Below are 15,446 nucleotides of genomic sequence, written 5' to 3'. Positions count from 1 at the left end.
ACCCGCAGCGGCCGCCCCTTCCGCCGCGACACCCGCCCGCCCAGGCGCCCGCTGCAGGGAGGGCGGGACTCTGCCTCCGCCCTGCTGGGACCCGCAGCTGGGTCTAAGTGCACGGACGACAGGCGGATCAGCAGGAGCAAAGTCACGAGTGATTAGGTGCCCCGAGGCATCACAGCGAATAAGGAAGGAACACCCCAAAGTGGTGAGCGTGGGGAGCTTATGCATCCTCTCGGGAAAGGGGCGGGCGGATGTCAGCAATTTAGGGGAGAGCTAATGGCTTTTAGGAAAGAGGAATGGGCCCTGACAGGAGTAAATGCGAGATGTGACAGGTCGTGACAGTTTCTCCTGGGGCTCGTGAGGACTCCTGGTCTCCTCTCCTGTGATAAGAGCCTATGGTCCCTGGCCCATGCGCCTCCTGGGAAGGGACTGGCAGCTGAGTTGCTTTGGGAAGAACTGCCTTCGGGCAGGTAGGAGGAGGCCAGAGAAAGCCTCTCCCTGCATTTGCTGTCTTTCAACTGCCTTCAGCTCAAAATACCCTAGGTACCACGATGCCAGAGTTTGGGGTGGCGTGTCCAGATGAGAATGAGAGTGAATGAACAGAAAAGAGCAAATCGAAGCACCTTTCCCCAAACCCCATCAAACCAGCCTCCAAACCCAGGAGGAGGCCAGTCCAGTAACACGGTTGAGCCACGTCTGTCTGCTGGAGAGTGTTCATCTTCTCTTTTGAAAAGGGCCAAGCGGGGGCCAGCCCGTGGCTCACTCGGGAGAGTGTGGTGATGATAACACCAAGGCCACGGGTTCGGTTCCCATGTAGGGATGGCCGGTTAGCTCACTGGGTGAGCGTGGTGCTGACAACACCAAGTCAAGGGTTAAGATCCCCTTACCGGTCATCTTTTTTAAAAAAAAAAAAAAAAAAAAAAGAAAAGGGCCAAGCGGACTCCATGTGTCCTGCCCAGTTCAGGAGGGAAGCAGCCTTTTCTGCCGGTGATTGAACAGGCTCTTCCTCACTGGGCAGTCTGTGTGTCCAGGGCCTGATTTTGGAGTACAGCGGAGGCTAAATTATTAACTTCTGATGGGAGTGTTCCAGTGTCAGCATGGGGATACTGAACTCCGTTACCATGGAAAGATTCAGGATTGCCTTTTCTAAGTCGTAAATTCCAAAGCCTGGGAATAACATCCTCAGTGCTGTAAAGAACTGGTAGTGGCGATACACAAGCGGGTTCTCTGTGACTTCTCATCTGACAAGTCTAGGTGACACAGCTTTACAAATGCAGGAGCCCTCGTTTGTAGTTTTGCTGGCATTTAAGGAAGTACCTGGAAGGACAGAAGGAGCCAGGTATGCAAGCCCACATTGCCCTGACCATTCTGATGGGAATACTTTATATATCTTGTTATCATGTAAGATAAAAAGATCAGTGGTATTTGAATTAATGTCAGAGTGGAAGTTGTGACCCAATCCCAGCCTGGTGTCACATTGGCACCTGCGCATCTCCACTCCCACGTGCTCCTGGCAGTTTGTAGAAATAGAACAGGTTGGGAAATACTTGATAATGAGAGAGAGGCCTGTGGTTCGGCTTTGGCAGCTCTAAGGCTGGGTTTGTTGTTTGACCAAGTTAGTCCCAATTTTCGGTCTCCTGGCACACAGTCTTTGGGGTTTGACAGCCCAAGTAGGCTACAGCTGTGATTCCCTTTCAGTAGCGCTGGCCGAATGGACCGAGGCGGCAGGGGAGGCAGGCCTTAGGAGGGGCTGGCCTGAGTAGGGCCCTGGGCAAATTCTCCAAACGCACCTTAGTGGAAGCTTCTGCACTTGGTGGCTGAGCAGGAAGGAGGCCTCAAGGGAGACCAAGTAGTTCCCTCCTTCCCTGAGTTAGAGACCTGGGAGGAGAGGCAGCATTGAGGTGGGGAGGTGCTGTTTTCCCTGCTGGGCTTCCTGGGGGTGGGGGGTGTCCCCAATAAGCAGAGGGAAAACCCAGACAGGAGCTCAGGCAAGTGACGGGTTAGAGTTAGGAGAGCTGGTTCCATCCCAAGGACTGACACCTTGTTTCTTCATCTTTGACCCTGTACCCCTACCCCACCCAAAGCAGTGATTCTTCAGGGGGAGGAAGCTTGAAGAATCACCATCAATTGTAGGATAACTTTATATGTGGACAATGAAACAGTCCTTTCCCCCCAGAAGATAGCAGTGCCCTTGAGCAGAGTAGGAAGAAAGGTTTGGGAGGAGGAGGCCCTGCACCAATGTGGAGCTTGTGAGTTCACCTGGGGGCTGTCACAAACTCAGAGGAGCCCCAAAGGGCTGGCATGGGGGCTGCTCCCCGCCACAGTCAAGTGGTGGGGGATGGGCATAGCATGACAGGGTGGCACCCTCTGGGACTGGACCAGCCAGAGGTGGTACAGGCAGCAACAGGCACTGTTTGGGGACAGACAGGTGAAGTTCTCACCCACAGGAGGGCTGGGCCAGGTAGCCATCTGCAGTGTGTTCAGCCCAGAGAACACTCTCCAGGTTCTGGCCCCAGGGGTCTAGGCTCAAGTGTCTCTGTCTCCCTTACTGCCACACACACTCACCAACTTCTTCCCTTGGGTCCTGCCAACACACTCTTATCCCTTAACACATAAATCTCTTTTCTTCTTTTTCTTCCAGAAGAGCTTAATCTGCTCATTAGACTTGAGCTAAAAGCAGCCTGAAATTTGCCTTCCCGGGTCCTCAATGCTACATAAAGAAAAAAAAATAAAGCAAAGAAACATTGCGTTTTTATATCAGAAACAGTGTGAGCAGTTATCTTTCTGCTACATTCTCTCCCTGTGGCAAATTCTGCAGCCCTTTCATTTTTTTTTTTTTTTCTTAAAAGATGACTGGTAAGGGGATCTTAACCCTTGACTTGGTGTTGTCAGCACCACACTCACCCAGTGAGCCAACCGGCCATCCCTATATGGGATCCGAACCCGTGACCTTGGTGTTATCAGCACCACACTCTCCCGAGTGAACCACGGGCCGGCCCATGCAGCCCTTTCAAAGATAACACCCCCAGCCCCTTAAACACACATACACACTCACACACGCTCACTGTCACACACCCTCAAACCCACATGCACACACCTCACGTAGTCTGCACACTCACACAACCTATTCACTCTCATAGGTTCCCATTCACACACACACACACACACACACACACACACACACACACACGCACACACACGCAATCTCACAGGCAACACAGAGGCCACCTGTCTGGACCTGCCGAGGCCAGCCCGACGTCCCACCCTTCCTCTGCCCTGGCTGCTTGTCCCTGCACCTTCCTTCTGCTCTGACCTTTCTCTCTTCAGTCTTTCCTGTGTAGGTCGGGCCTTGGGTCTGGGCGATGAAAGCGGGGGACGGGGTGGCCATGGCTGTGTTTCTCCGTCCCACTCCCACCCCCTGCCTGTCACTGCCCCAGCCTGGGTAGCTGTCCCCTTCTTGCTCTCCATTCTGGTCAGGCTGGTTAGGCCCGTTGGTTAAAGTGCAGTGATGACTCCAAGGTCAAGAGCTCAGATGTCTGGCCAGCCGCCAAAAAAACCAAAATGACAAACATATCTTTGGTTATTGCTCTGGATCACAGCAATATTCTCCTATATTATGTTCTATTAACTTTTTTTTATCTTCTCATCTACAGCATTAAACTATCTAGTGACCACTGTTGTATGTGCTGTTAGGTAGAAATCCAGTTTTATTTTTCGACACATAGAGAGCCGTCTTCTCCAACGCTGTCTACTGAACCACCTGACTTAGCACATGTTAAGTCCCCCTAGATACCCAGTGGGTCTGTCGCTTCTCTGTTCTGTTCCATTCATAGTCTACCTGCCTGCGCCTGTGCCAGCCCCACAGTTTTGGGGTATTTTTATTACTATGGTTTTATAAATCCGTTAGGGAAAAGCTCACCCTCCAGCTTTCTTTTCTTTTCTTTTTTTTTTCTTATTTATTTTGCGGATTTTTATTCATCTATAAAAATGTTATAGTAAATTCCCAAGGAAGTCTAACTGGAATTTTGATTAGAATTCGTTCCATTTAGAGATTAATTCGGAGAGAGTGCGCATCTTTACACATTGTCATCCGACATGACCCTCCATCACGGTATATTTCTCTATTCATTCAGATCCTCTTCCCTGTCCTTTATTGAGGTTTTCTACCAAAACGCCTTACATATTCTTATGTATTCTAGGTACCCTCTATCTTGCTGCTATGAATAATTTTCTGTTTCAGTTGGGTATTGGGAATGGAGAGAAATGCTAGAAATACTATGGGTTTTGTAGGTTTGTATCCAGCAGTGTTGCTGATATATCTTATTGGTTCTAATAATTTGTCTGTTGATTCGAATGGCCCTTCTAGATAAATGATTGTATCATCTTCAAATAACGAGAATTTTATCGTCTTCCTGCTAATCCATTCACCTTTTCTTTATTTCTCTCTTTATCACATCGACCACTGCATTCGTCAGTTTATGTTGCTTATAACAAAATACCTCAGACTGGGTGACTTATAAAGAAAATGAAATTTATTGCTTACAGTTTCTGAGGTTGGGAAGTCCGAAGTCCATCTGGTGGTGACAGTGACCCAGGGGTCTCACACTGCAAGATGGTGGAAGCAGAGAGAGCAGAGAGAGAAAGACAGACTCTCCTCTTCTTTTACATCCCTCATAACCATGCCCCTGACCACCGTTTTTAACCCATTCACTACTGCAGGGTCCTACAACCCAATCACCTCTTCAAGGCCCCACCTTACAATTACCATAATAAGATTTCCCACCCTCTTAACAGTCACAGTGGGGGCTAAGTTCCTAATATGTAAAACTTGGGGAACACAACTCAAGCTTCAGGGAGTTTTGGGGGGACATAATTCAATCCACTACATTCTGCCCCTGGCCCCCCAAAACTCATGTCCTTTTCACATGCAAATGCATTCATTTCATCCCTAAAGTCTTAACTTGTTTCAACTCAAGAGCCCAAAGTTCAAAGTCCCATCTGTGAAATCAATACAAGTTATCTACTTCCAAGATACGATGGTGGGACAAACATAGGGTACATATTCCCGTTTCAAAAGGGAGAAATAGGCCAAAAGAAAGGGGTAACAGGTCGCAAACAAGTCCAAAACCCAGCAGGACTTGCAGGGAATCTTAAAGCTGGTGAATCATGTAACTTGACTCCATGTTCAACGTCCTCTGCACGCTGGTGTGGGGGTTGGGTCCCCAAGTCCACAGGCAGCTCCACTTCTATGGCTTTCCTGGTCTCAGGTGATGCTTTAGCTCTCGCAGGCTGGCATTGCACTCTGCTAACTCCACAGGTCTGGGGTCTCCATGGTGGTCCCGCTCTCATGGCTCCACTAGACATGGCGCTGGTGGGGTTTCTCTGCTGCAGCTCCAACCCTGTTTCCACTCGGCATTGCTCTAGTGGAGGTTGTCTGTGGTGACTCCACCCCTGTGACAGATCTCTTCCTGGGCCCTCAGACTTTTCTATACATCCTCTTGTTGTGAGGCGCCCTCCCACAAGAAACGCACTTACACGCCACTCGTGCAGAAAAGGGCAGGTTATTCACTCCAGCTGGCCAGCGACTGTCTCCTAAGGAGCAACCAAGGAAGAGCGGCCCCGGTCTTTGATCTTGTGGGGGTTTTAAAGGCAAAAACCACATCCCGTTGGCACACGGGTCTGTCCAGGTGCACAGAGCAAGCTGGGGAGCTCGATCACAGAGGCCGAGAATGAGCCACTTGAGCAGTCAAGCATAGTTTTCATTGTGTGTGGTTCCTGTTCCCATGTAATAGTTCACTGTGTGTGGCTCCTGTTTCTATGCAACGGTTTTTTGTTTCTATGAGAAGATCAACGGTTTCTCATGCAGAAGCGGGGGTTAGTCTGCAGGTCAGACAGGGGGCAAAATGGAGTTACTTAGGTTAAGCAAGCAATTCTACAGAAGCAGAGAGCGTATGTTATGAGGGTGTAGGGGGCTCTATTTCACTCTGAAATTGGAGTGGATGCTCCCAAGCCTCCACAGCTCTAGCATTCTCCAAGCCTGCAGACCTGACACCCTGTGGATACCACCAAGGCTTCCAGCTTGTATTTTCCAAAGCTGCAGGTCCAGCCACACCTGGGGCCAATTTAGCGATGGCTGCTGCAGCCAAAGCAGTTGGGGTGCTGGTGCCGGAAGCAGCTTCCCGAGGTATCCCTGAGCAGTGAAGTCATGGAGGGTGCCTCAGGCCTGTTCCCCAAGACCATTCTGTCTCCCTAGGCCTTTGGGCCTGAAATGGAAGGATTGGCCCCAGAAGCTTCTGCAGTGCCTTCAGGGCCCTTTCCCCTCTCTCGTGATAATCCCTTTCTTTTGAGTTAATCTTCTTAGTACCGTTGAATTTTTCTTCTGAAAATGCTCTCTACTTCTCTACCACATGGCCAGGCTGCAAATTTTCTAAATGTTTACACTCTGCTTCCCTTTTAAAATCTGGCTTTATGTCATGCTTTTGCTGCCATAACTCAGTGTAGGCTGTTGCAAGTAGCCATGCAGCTTCCTGAATGCTTTGCTGCTTGGAAATTTCTTCCGCCAGATTCTCTGGTTCACGACTCTTTTTTTTAAAAAAAAAGATGACTGGTAATGAGATCTTAACCCTTGACTTGGTGTTGTCAGCACCACGCTCTCCCAAGTGAGCTAACCGGCCATCCCTATATGGGGATCCGAACCCGTGGCCTTGGTGTTGTCAGCACCAAACTCTCCCAAGTGAGCCATGGGCCGGCCCTTGGTTCACGACTCTTAAGTTCCAACTTCCACAAAGTCCTAGGGCATGGACACGATGCAGCCAAGCTCTTTGCCAGTTCACAGCAAGGGTGATCTTTGCCCCAGTTTCTGATAAAATCCTTCTTATTTCTACCTGAGACCTCCTTAGAAGGGTCTTTACTGTCCGTAGTTCTATAAGCATTCTGTTCACCACCATGTAACCAGTGTCTAAAACTTTCCCTAGCTTTCTTGTCTTCTAAACTTTCACCAGCTCTAGGCTTTTTCTAGCCTGTCCCTCAAAATTCCTCCAGCCTCTCCTCAACACCCAGTTCCAAAGCTGCTTCCATATTTTTCAAGTATTTGTTATAAGCAACACCCCACTTCTCTGGTACCAATTTTCTGTATTAGTCCGTTTATGTTGCTTATAACAAAATACCTGAGACTGGGTGATTTATAAAGAAAATGAAATTTATTGCTTACAGTTTCTGAGGTTGGGAAGTCCAAAGTCCATCTGGTGGCGACGGTGACCCAGGGGTCTCACATTGCAAGATGATGGAAGCAGAAAGAGCAGGGAGAGAGAAAGACAGACTCTCCTCTTTTAAAGCCCTCAGAACCACACCCCTGACCACCATTTTTAAACCATTCACTACTGCACAGTCCTACAGTCCAATCACCTCTTCAAGGCTCCACCTTTCAGTTACCATCATAGGGTTTCCCACCCTCTTAACGGTCACAGTGGTGGCTAAGTTTCTAATACATAAAACTTGGGGGACACAATTCAAGCTTCAGGGAGTTTTGGGGGACATAATTCAGTGCACTACAACCAGGACCTCCAGTGTTATGTTAGATAGTGATGTCTTGTTTCATTCGCGACATTGTGGGCACAAGTGAACAAGGTTTCCTGTTCTACTTTCCCCCCTCGTGGCTCTGGCTGGCCACCCCCTTGGCCAGGGTGTCTGGGCTGGGAACTGAGAGTCATTGTGTAGAATATTTGCTATAGATTCTTGGCATGGGACCTGCATCAAGTTCAAGAACTTCCTTTCTCCTCCTAGTTTAATAAGAGTTTGTATCTTCAGTGGGTAACAAATCTTATCAAATGCTTCTTCTGCTTTGCTTGACGTTATCACATGCTGTTCCTCCTTTATTTTTATTAGTTCGGAGAATTATATTGATAATTTTTCTAGTAAATTCTGGGAATAAACGCTACTTGGTCATGATGTGTTATTTTTAATATAATGTTATGTATTTTGTTTAGGACTTTAACATCTATGCTCAGTGAAATGAGCATGTAATTTTCTTTTCTTGTTTTGTCCCTATCTGATTTAGAAATCACAATTATACTATCCTTATAACATTTTCGCAAAAGCTTTTCCCTTTTTTCTGTTATCTGGAATAACTTGTAAGAAAAAGTTATTCACACCTTCTCTTTTTCCTTGATTAATTTTGCCACAAAATTGTGTTCTTATATGAAGAATAAGCTTTTTATTTCATTAGTCTTTTCTGTTCTCCTTTGGTCCTGGATTGCTGTTTTTCTCCTATCTTTATTATTCTCATTATTTCTTACAATTTGCTCTGTTATTCTTTTCCCAACCTGGTGATTTCAATGATTTGCTGATTTATTTTTAGCCAGTTTTGTTTCCAGATAAATATATTTGATGCTATACGTTTTCCTCAAAATACTCTTTAGCTATGTTTTACTACTTTCAACATGTAATATTTCTGTTTATTCAAATATAAATATTTCTTAATACCCTTAATGATTTTCTCATTAACTCAAGGATTGTTTAATTCCTAAACATCTTTAAACTATCCTGGTTTGAGTCATTGTAATTCTTAGATAATTTTTATTTATTTCAACTGGAAGAAGATTCTATCCCTTTCATTTTTAATTTCTAACTTTATTACATTAGTGTCACAGAACATAGTTTCATATTTATCTGTTGTACTTTAGTGAGGCTTTATTTGTGGGCTCGTTTATAGCCTGTTTTTGCACTGTTCAGAGGTACTCCAAACGAAAGTGTATTTTATGTTGGGTGTAGATAATTGTTTATAACTTTGCCACTGATTTTATTCCATTTGTATGTTTGTTCTATCAATATATGAGATTATTATTATTGTTTTATCTATATCTCCCTACAGTTCTACCAGTCTTTACTCAATATCATGTGAAGCTACATTGTATCTTCTTTGTCTATTATTCCTTTTATGAGTTTGTAATATTACTTTCTGTCTGTTGTGATTTTTACCCTTAAGTTATATTTTTTTAATACGTTAAGATTCCTACCTTGGCTTTTTTGCTGTTTGTGTTCACTTGAAGTATCTTTTCCTATCCTTTTATTTTTAATGTGTCTGTAGCTTTTAAAAATTGAGGTGATGTATATTCAGTAAAATGTACAGATCCTCAGTGTACAATATGATGCATTTCGATAAACGTTTGCATTCATGTGACCACCAGCCAGTCAAGATACAGGGTAAGTCAATCACCTTGAAAGGCCCGTCAGCCCCTTTCAGTCCAACCTCACCCTCTGAAGGCAACCACTGTGTTCCTTTCTCCCACCGCAGGTTCGGTTTGCCTCTTTTTTTTTTTTTTTAAAGATGACCGGTAAGGGGATCTTAACCCTTGACTTGGTGTTGTCAGCACCACACTCTCCCAGGTGAGCTAACGGGACATCCCTATATAGGGATCCGAACCCATGGCCTTGGTGTTATCAGCACCACAGTCTCCCAAGTGAGCCATGGGCTGGCCCTTCTTTTCCTATTTCTGAAGTTCATTAATATAGATGGGGTTGAGGGCTCCAGGGAGGCACTGATTGTGTTTTAGGATTCAAGTTTCCTGGTCCTCTGCGCTACCCCTCCCCCCAGCCTGACTGTTGAGGGTCCCAGAGCCCCCTTCCCAAGAAACATGCTCACAGCACAGTTTCCCTCTTGGAAATTTTATTGGTCCTGGGGAAAGGGAGGCAAGCAGCCCCTGCTCCTCCTGAGGGTCCCACAAGCCCTCACTGTTTCCCATTGCCATTGATGGGGCGGTTCACGTGCTCAGGGGAGGCCAGGAAGGCCTTGATCTTGGGCCGGCTGCTGAGGCGTGCCACGTAGGCCGAGAGCAGGGGAAATGTGTCCAGGCAGCGGGGGGCCAGGATCTGATGGGTCAGCAGCAGATCCAGCAGGTTGTAGTCAGCAAAGGAGATCTGCAGGGCAGGGGATGGCAGGGACTCAGCCAGCAGGAGCAGGTCAGGTGGGGGTGGGGCAGTGGGTGCGGAAACTGAGCCCATCCCTAGGTCTGCCTCACTTTGCTGAATGAATGGCTCACACTGTTTCCCTCCATAAGAGGATGGCGAAAAGGGGCAGGACAGGGCCAGATGCTCACCTGATTGCCCACGATGAAGGCCTGGCCTCCCTGGTTATGGGACAGCAGGGTCTCAAAAGGCTTCAGGTGTCCAGGCAGTGCCTTCACATAATCATCCTTGCCTGTGTCCTGCCAGAGAGATGCCATCATGTATTATCCCCCCCAGCCTCACACCACCCAAGCTGTTTGCCCGTCTCAGTGAACAGCGCTGCCCACTGGGCTGGAGCCTGGAGCCCGGATGCTCCTCTGCTCGCTCCTGACACCCAGGCTACGACCGCATCCTTCCCATTTCAGCTGCTAATTCTTTTCTACGCCACTTAGCCTTTCCACCCCTGCTAGGATTTCTTACCAGATTATTGCAAAGGCTTCAGAGCTGGCTCCTCCAGAGGACCTTTCTAGACCTCACCTTCAGACACAGCCCTGCTTAGACTCCTCGATGACCTCCACTGCCCTCAGGAGAGCCCAAATCAGTGGGTTCAAGGCCTTCAGGACCTGGGCCTGCCCCTGCTCCCCCATCTCCATCTACTCACTCCCCACCACACACGCTCTGCCTCTGCTAATCTGGTCCTGGGTCCCCAAATGTGCTCCGTGTCTGCACGCTTTGTTCATCTGAAAGTGCCAGCACCTCCTTCCAGAAACTGGCTAGAGATCCTCCTCCTCCTCTGCCTGCTCCAGGAAGCCCTCCCCGACCAAGGCCACCAGGAGCCACCGCTGGCTGGATGTCTCCCGTTCTCCTATGCTTCTGCTTGGCAGGCTCTCCCCCAGGCAGTGAGGGTGAGGGGGGCATCTTGCCCATACCGCCCTGCCCCCAGCACAGAGCCCGACCCAGCCCTGGCTCCCTGACCGAGGGAGGGGTCAGCCAGAGCCCTGTGAGGAGTGGGGGGTGCAGGTACAAGCAGCCCCTTTCTTCGTTCACCCCCGGTGCCCACCCCTGGTGCCCATCTCACATAGTTGGTGTAGATGAGGACGACGTATTTGCTGCGGAGGTCCTCCACGCCGTCGTTCACCATGTCCACCAGGGCTGCCTCCTTCTGGTCCTTCCCATAGAGCCCTGGGGGTCAGCGGAGCAGACAGCATGACTGACCGCCTGACCCACACACGCCACCCACCCGCTGCCCGCTGGCAGACCACGTGGCTGTCTGTGGGCCGCAGCCCCAGCGGGTAAGAGGATGTGCGTGGAGGGAGGGAACAGTTGAGCCTGACACGAAGCTCAGAGCTTAAGCTCAGAGCTCAGGGGGAGGCAGCCTGGCCTGGGGCGAGGACTGCAGGCAGACGTGGGCCAGGCCTCGGGCACACGGCGGAACTCTGAGCATCGCCGTTTCCTCCACACTGGAGAGCTGTGGGGCAGCTCCATACACGTGGCAGAGGCTCAGAGGGCAGTGCTCTCTCACCCCTGTACTCACCGAGGGTGCGGCCCAGATGACGCAGGATGGCATTGGATTGGTACAGGGTGAGGTCTCCGTCCTGGAACTTGGGGAGCTGCCCATACAGCTGGGGGTGACAAGGCTCAGTGAGGGGCACTGAGCTTGGCTGCCCCCTAACCTAGGCCCAGCCGCCTAAGGCCCAGCCTCTGCCCCCACCCGTCACTCACATAGGTCACTCACACAGTCCCTCACAAGGTTCCTCACACAGGTCACTCACTCGGTCCCTCACAAGGTTCCTCACACAGGTCACTCACACGGTCCCTCACACAGGTCACTCACACAGGAAGCCTTGAGTGAGCCCTGCTGCCAGGTCTCTATGGACACCACCTCTTCCTTCCAGCTCTGGCCCTGGTCGGCCAGCAGCATGCGCATGGCCTCGCCACGCCCTGCAGAGTAGGGGAGGGCAGGTCACGGGTGTGGGGGTGGGGCGAGACCCGGCCTCTGCAACCTGGGGAGGGGTCAGGAGTGCAGGGAGGGGACCTGGGAATAGCGACTCCTCTGATGTTTCACTAAACACTGAGCAGGGGACCATGCATGACAAAGCTGTCGGTGGCAGGGAAGGAGGCCCGGGCTTGCACGCACAGGACGGAGGGCCGGGGGGGAGGGGGGTGCTTTCCTGGGAGGGGGAGCGGAGCGCGGGTTGCAGCTCCCAGCCCCTGCCCCCGTCCCTCCCAGTCGCAGGCCCCTACCTCGCACTGGGAAGTAGATGATGGTGTAGGGCGGCACTGGAGTGGACAAAGAGAAGCTTGTTAGAGCGCGGGAGAAGGGAAGCCCGGGGGACAGCACCCGCCTGCCCTCCCCGGGCCCGGCCCTGCTCTGGAGTCGCTCCCCAGCTCCGCGCTGGGGACGTCCTGGGTCCCCTGGGATCCGTGTCCCAGCCCTTCCGGAAGCTCCGGCCGGATGCTGGGGTCGGGCCTGCTGCTGGGAGCTCCCAGCGCCCCGGGGCCCCTTCCAGACCGCGGGGCCCCTCCAGACCGCCCCAGCCCCCGGGGGCCCCGGCTGCGCGGACTCACTCACTGCCGGCGGTGTAGACAGCGGCGGCGCGGACGGCGGCGGCGGGAGCGGAGCTCGTGCCCGGGCCCAGCTGCCTGCGAGCCTTATAAGGGTCGTCCCGCCCCTCCCCGTCCCCGGCGCTGAGTCACCGCGCAGGCTGGCGGGGACCCGCAGCTGCCGCCCCTTCCGCCGCGACACCCGCCCGCCCAGGCGCCCGCTGCAGGGAGGGCGGGACTCTGCCTCCGCCCTGCTGGGACCCGCAGCTGGGTCTAAGTGCACGGACGACAGGCGGATCAGCAGGAGCAAAGTCACGAGTGATTAGGTGCCCCGAGGCATCACAGCGAATAAGGAAGGAACACCCCAAAGTGGTGAGCGTGGGGAGCTTATGCACCCTCTCGGGAAAGGGGCGGGCGGATGTCAGCAATTTAGGGGAGAGCTAATGGCTTTTAGGAAAGAGGAATGGGCCCTGACAGGAGTAAATGCGAGATGTGACAGGTCGTGACAGTTTCTCCTGGGGCTCGTGAGGACTCCTGGTCTCCTCTCCTGTGATAAGAGCCTATGGTCCCTGGCCCATGCGCCTCCTGGGAAGGGACTGGCAGCTGAGTTGCTTTGGGAAGAACTGCCTTCGGGCAGGTAGGAGGAGGCCAGAGAAAGCCTCTCCCTGCATTTGCTGTCTTTCAACTGCCTTCAGCTCAAAATACCCTAGGTACCACGATGCCAGAGTTTGGGGTGGCGTGTCCAGATGAGAATGAGAGTGAATGAACAGAAAAGAGCAAATCGAAGCACCTTTCCCCAAACCCCATCAAACCAGCCTCCAAACCCAGGAGCAGGCCAGTCCAGTAACACGGTTGAGCCACGTCTGTCTGCTGGAGAGTGTTCATCTTCTCTTTTGAAAAGGGCCAAGCGGACTCCATGTGTCCTGCCCAGTTCAGGAGGGAAGCAGCCTTTTCTGCCGGTGATTGAACAGGCTCTTCCTCACTGGGCAGTCTGTGTGTCCAGGGCCTGATTTTGGAGTACAGTGGAGGCTAAATTATTAACTTCTGATGAGAGTGTTCCAGTGTCAGCATGGGGATACTGAACTCCGTTACCATGGAAAGATTCAGGATTGCCTTTTCTAAGTCGTAAATTCCAAAGCCTGGGAATAACATCCTCAGTGCTGTAAAGAACTGGTAGTGGCGATACACAAGCGGGTTCTCTGTGACTTCTCATCTGACAAGTCTAGGTGACACAGCTTTACAAATGCAGGAGCCCTCGTTTGTAGTTTGGCTGGCATTTAAGGAAGTACCTGGAAGGACAGAAGGAGCCAGGTATGCAAGCCCACATTGCCCTGACCATTCTGATGGGAATACTTTATATATCTTGTTATCATGTAAGATAAAAAGATCAGTGGTATTTGGATTAATGTCAGAGTGGAAGTTGTGACCCAATCCCAGCCTGGTGTCACATTGGCACCTGCGCATCTCCACTCCCACGTGCTCCTGGCAGTTTGTAGAAATAGAACAGGTTGGGAAATACTTGATAATGAGAGAGAGGCCTGTGGTTCGGCTTTGGCAGCTCTAAGGCTGGGTTTGTTGTTTGACCAAGTTAGTCCCAATTTTCGGTCTCCTGGCACACAGTCTTTGGGGTTTGACAGCCCAAGTAGGCTACAGCTGTGATTCCCTTTCAGTAGCGCTGGCCGAATGGACCGAGGCGGCAGGGGAGGCAGGCCTTAGGAGGGGCTGGCCTGAGTAGGGCCCTGGGCAAATTCTCCAAACGCACCTTAGTGGAAGCTTCTGCACTTGGTGGCTGAGCAGGAAGGAGGCCTCAAGGGAGACCAAGTAGTTCCCTCCTTCCCTGAGTTAGAGACCTGGGAGGAGAGGCAGCATTGAGGTGGGGAGGTGCTGTTTTCCCTGCTGGGCTTCCTGGGGGTGGGGGGTGTCCCCAATAAGCAGAGGGAAAACCCAGACAGGAGCTCAGGCAAGTGACGGGTTAGAGTTAGGAGAGCTGGTTCCATTCCAAGGACTGACACCTTGTTTCTTCATCTTTGACCCTGTACCCCTACCCCACCCAAAGCAGTGATTCTTCAGGGGGAGGAAGCTTGAAGAATCACCATCAATTGTAGGATAACTTTATATGTGGACAATGAAACAGTCCTTTCCCCCCAGAAGATAGCAGTGCCCTTGAGCAGAGTAGGAAGAAAGGTTTGGGAGGAGGAGGCCCTGCACCAATGTGGAGCTCGTGAGTTCACCTGGGGGCTGTCACAAACTCAGAGGAGCCCCAAAGGGCTGGCATGGGGGCTGCTCCCCGCCACAGTCAAGTGGTGGGGGATGGGCATAGCATGACAGGGTGGCACCCTCTGGGACTGGACCAGCCAGAGGTGGTACAGGCAGCAACAGGCACTGTTTGGGGACAGACAGGTGAAGTTCTCACCCACAGGAGGGCTGGGCCAGGTAGCCATCTGCAGTGTGTTCAGCCCAGAGAACACTCTCCAGGTTCTGGCCCCAGGGGTCTAGGCTCAAGTGTCTCTGTCTCCCTTACTGCCACACACACTCACCAACTTCTTCCCTTGGGTCCTGCCAACACACTCTTATCCCTTAACACATAAATCTCTTTTCTTCTTTTTCTTCCAGAAGAGCTTAATCTGCTCATTAGACTTGAGCTAAAAGCAGCCTGAAATTTGCCTTCCCGGGTCCTCAATGCTACATAAAGAAAAAAAAATAAAGCAAAGAAACATTGCGTTTTTATATCAGAAACAGTGTGAGCAGTTATCTTTCTGCTACATTCTCTCCCTGTGGCAAATTCTGCAGCCCTTTCATTTTTTTTTTTTTCTTAAAAGATGACCGGTAAGGGGATCTTAACCCTTGACTTGGTGTTGTCAGCACCACGCTCACCCAGTGAGCTAACCGGCCATCCCTATATGGGATCCGAACCCATGGCCTTGGTGTTATCAGCACCACACTCTCCCGAGTGAACCACGGGC

General features: G+C 51.0%; 1 protein-coding gene across 2 annotated transcripts; it reads right to left on the bottom strand.

The window, feature by feature from the left end:
- Positions 1-9,644: 9,644 nt before the first annotated feature.
- On the bottom strand, positions 9,645-12,648 carry GSTP1 (glutathione S-transferase pi 1). 2 transcript variants are annotated; one of them, XM_063093312.1, is made up of 7 exons: positions 12,508-12,648; positions 12,184-12,219; positions 11,774-11,880; positions 11,474-11,561; positions 11,018-11,121; positions 10,092-10,199; positions 9,645-9,912 (listed from the first exon to the last, which is right to left on the bottom strand). In XM_063093312.1, coding segments are annotated over exons 1-7 (633 nt in total). In that variant the 5' UTR covers positions 12,509-12,648; the 3' UTR covers positions 9,645-9,723. The 2 variants fall into 2 exon arrangements, with proteins under 2 accessions (XP_062949382.1, XP_062949383.1); XM_063093313.1 differs by having other exon boundaries at positions 12,512-12,648.
- Between the last annotated feature and the right edge of the window lie 2,798 nt (positions 12,649-15,446).

Source organism: Cynocephalus volans, chromosome 4 (genome assembly GCF_027409185.1).
Source record: "Cynocephalus volans isolate mCynVol1 chromosome 4, mCynVol1.pri, whole genome shotgun sequence".
In the NCBI taxonomy this organism is placed as follows: domain Eukaryota; kingdom Metazoa; phylum Chordata; class Mammalia; order Dermoptera; family Cynocephalidae; genus Cynocephalus; species Cynocephalus volans.
The sequence above is the reverse complement of the archived record's forward strand: the minus strand, read 5'-3'. Positions and strand labels throughout refer to the sequence as shown.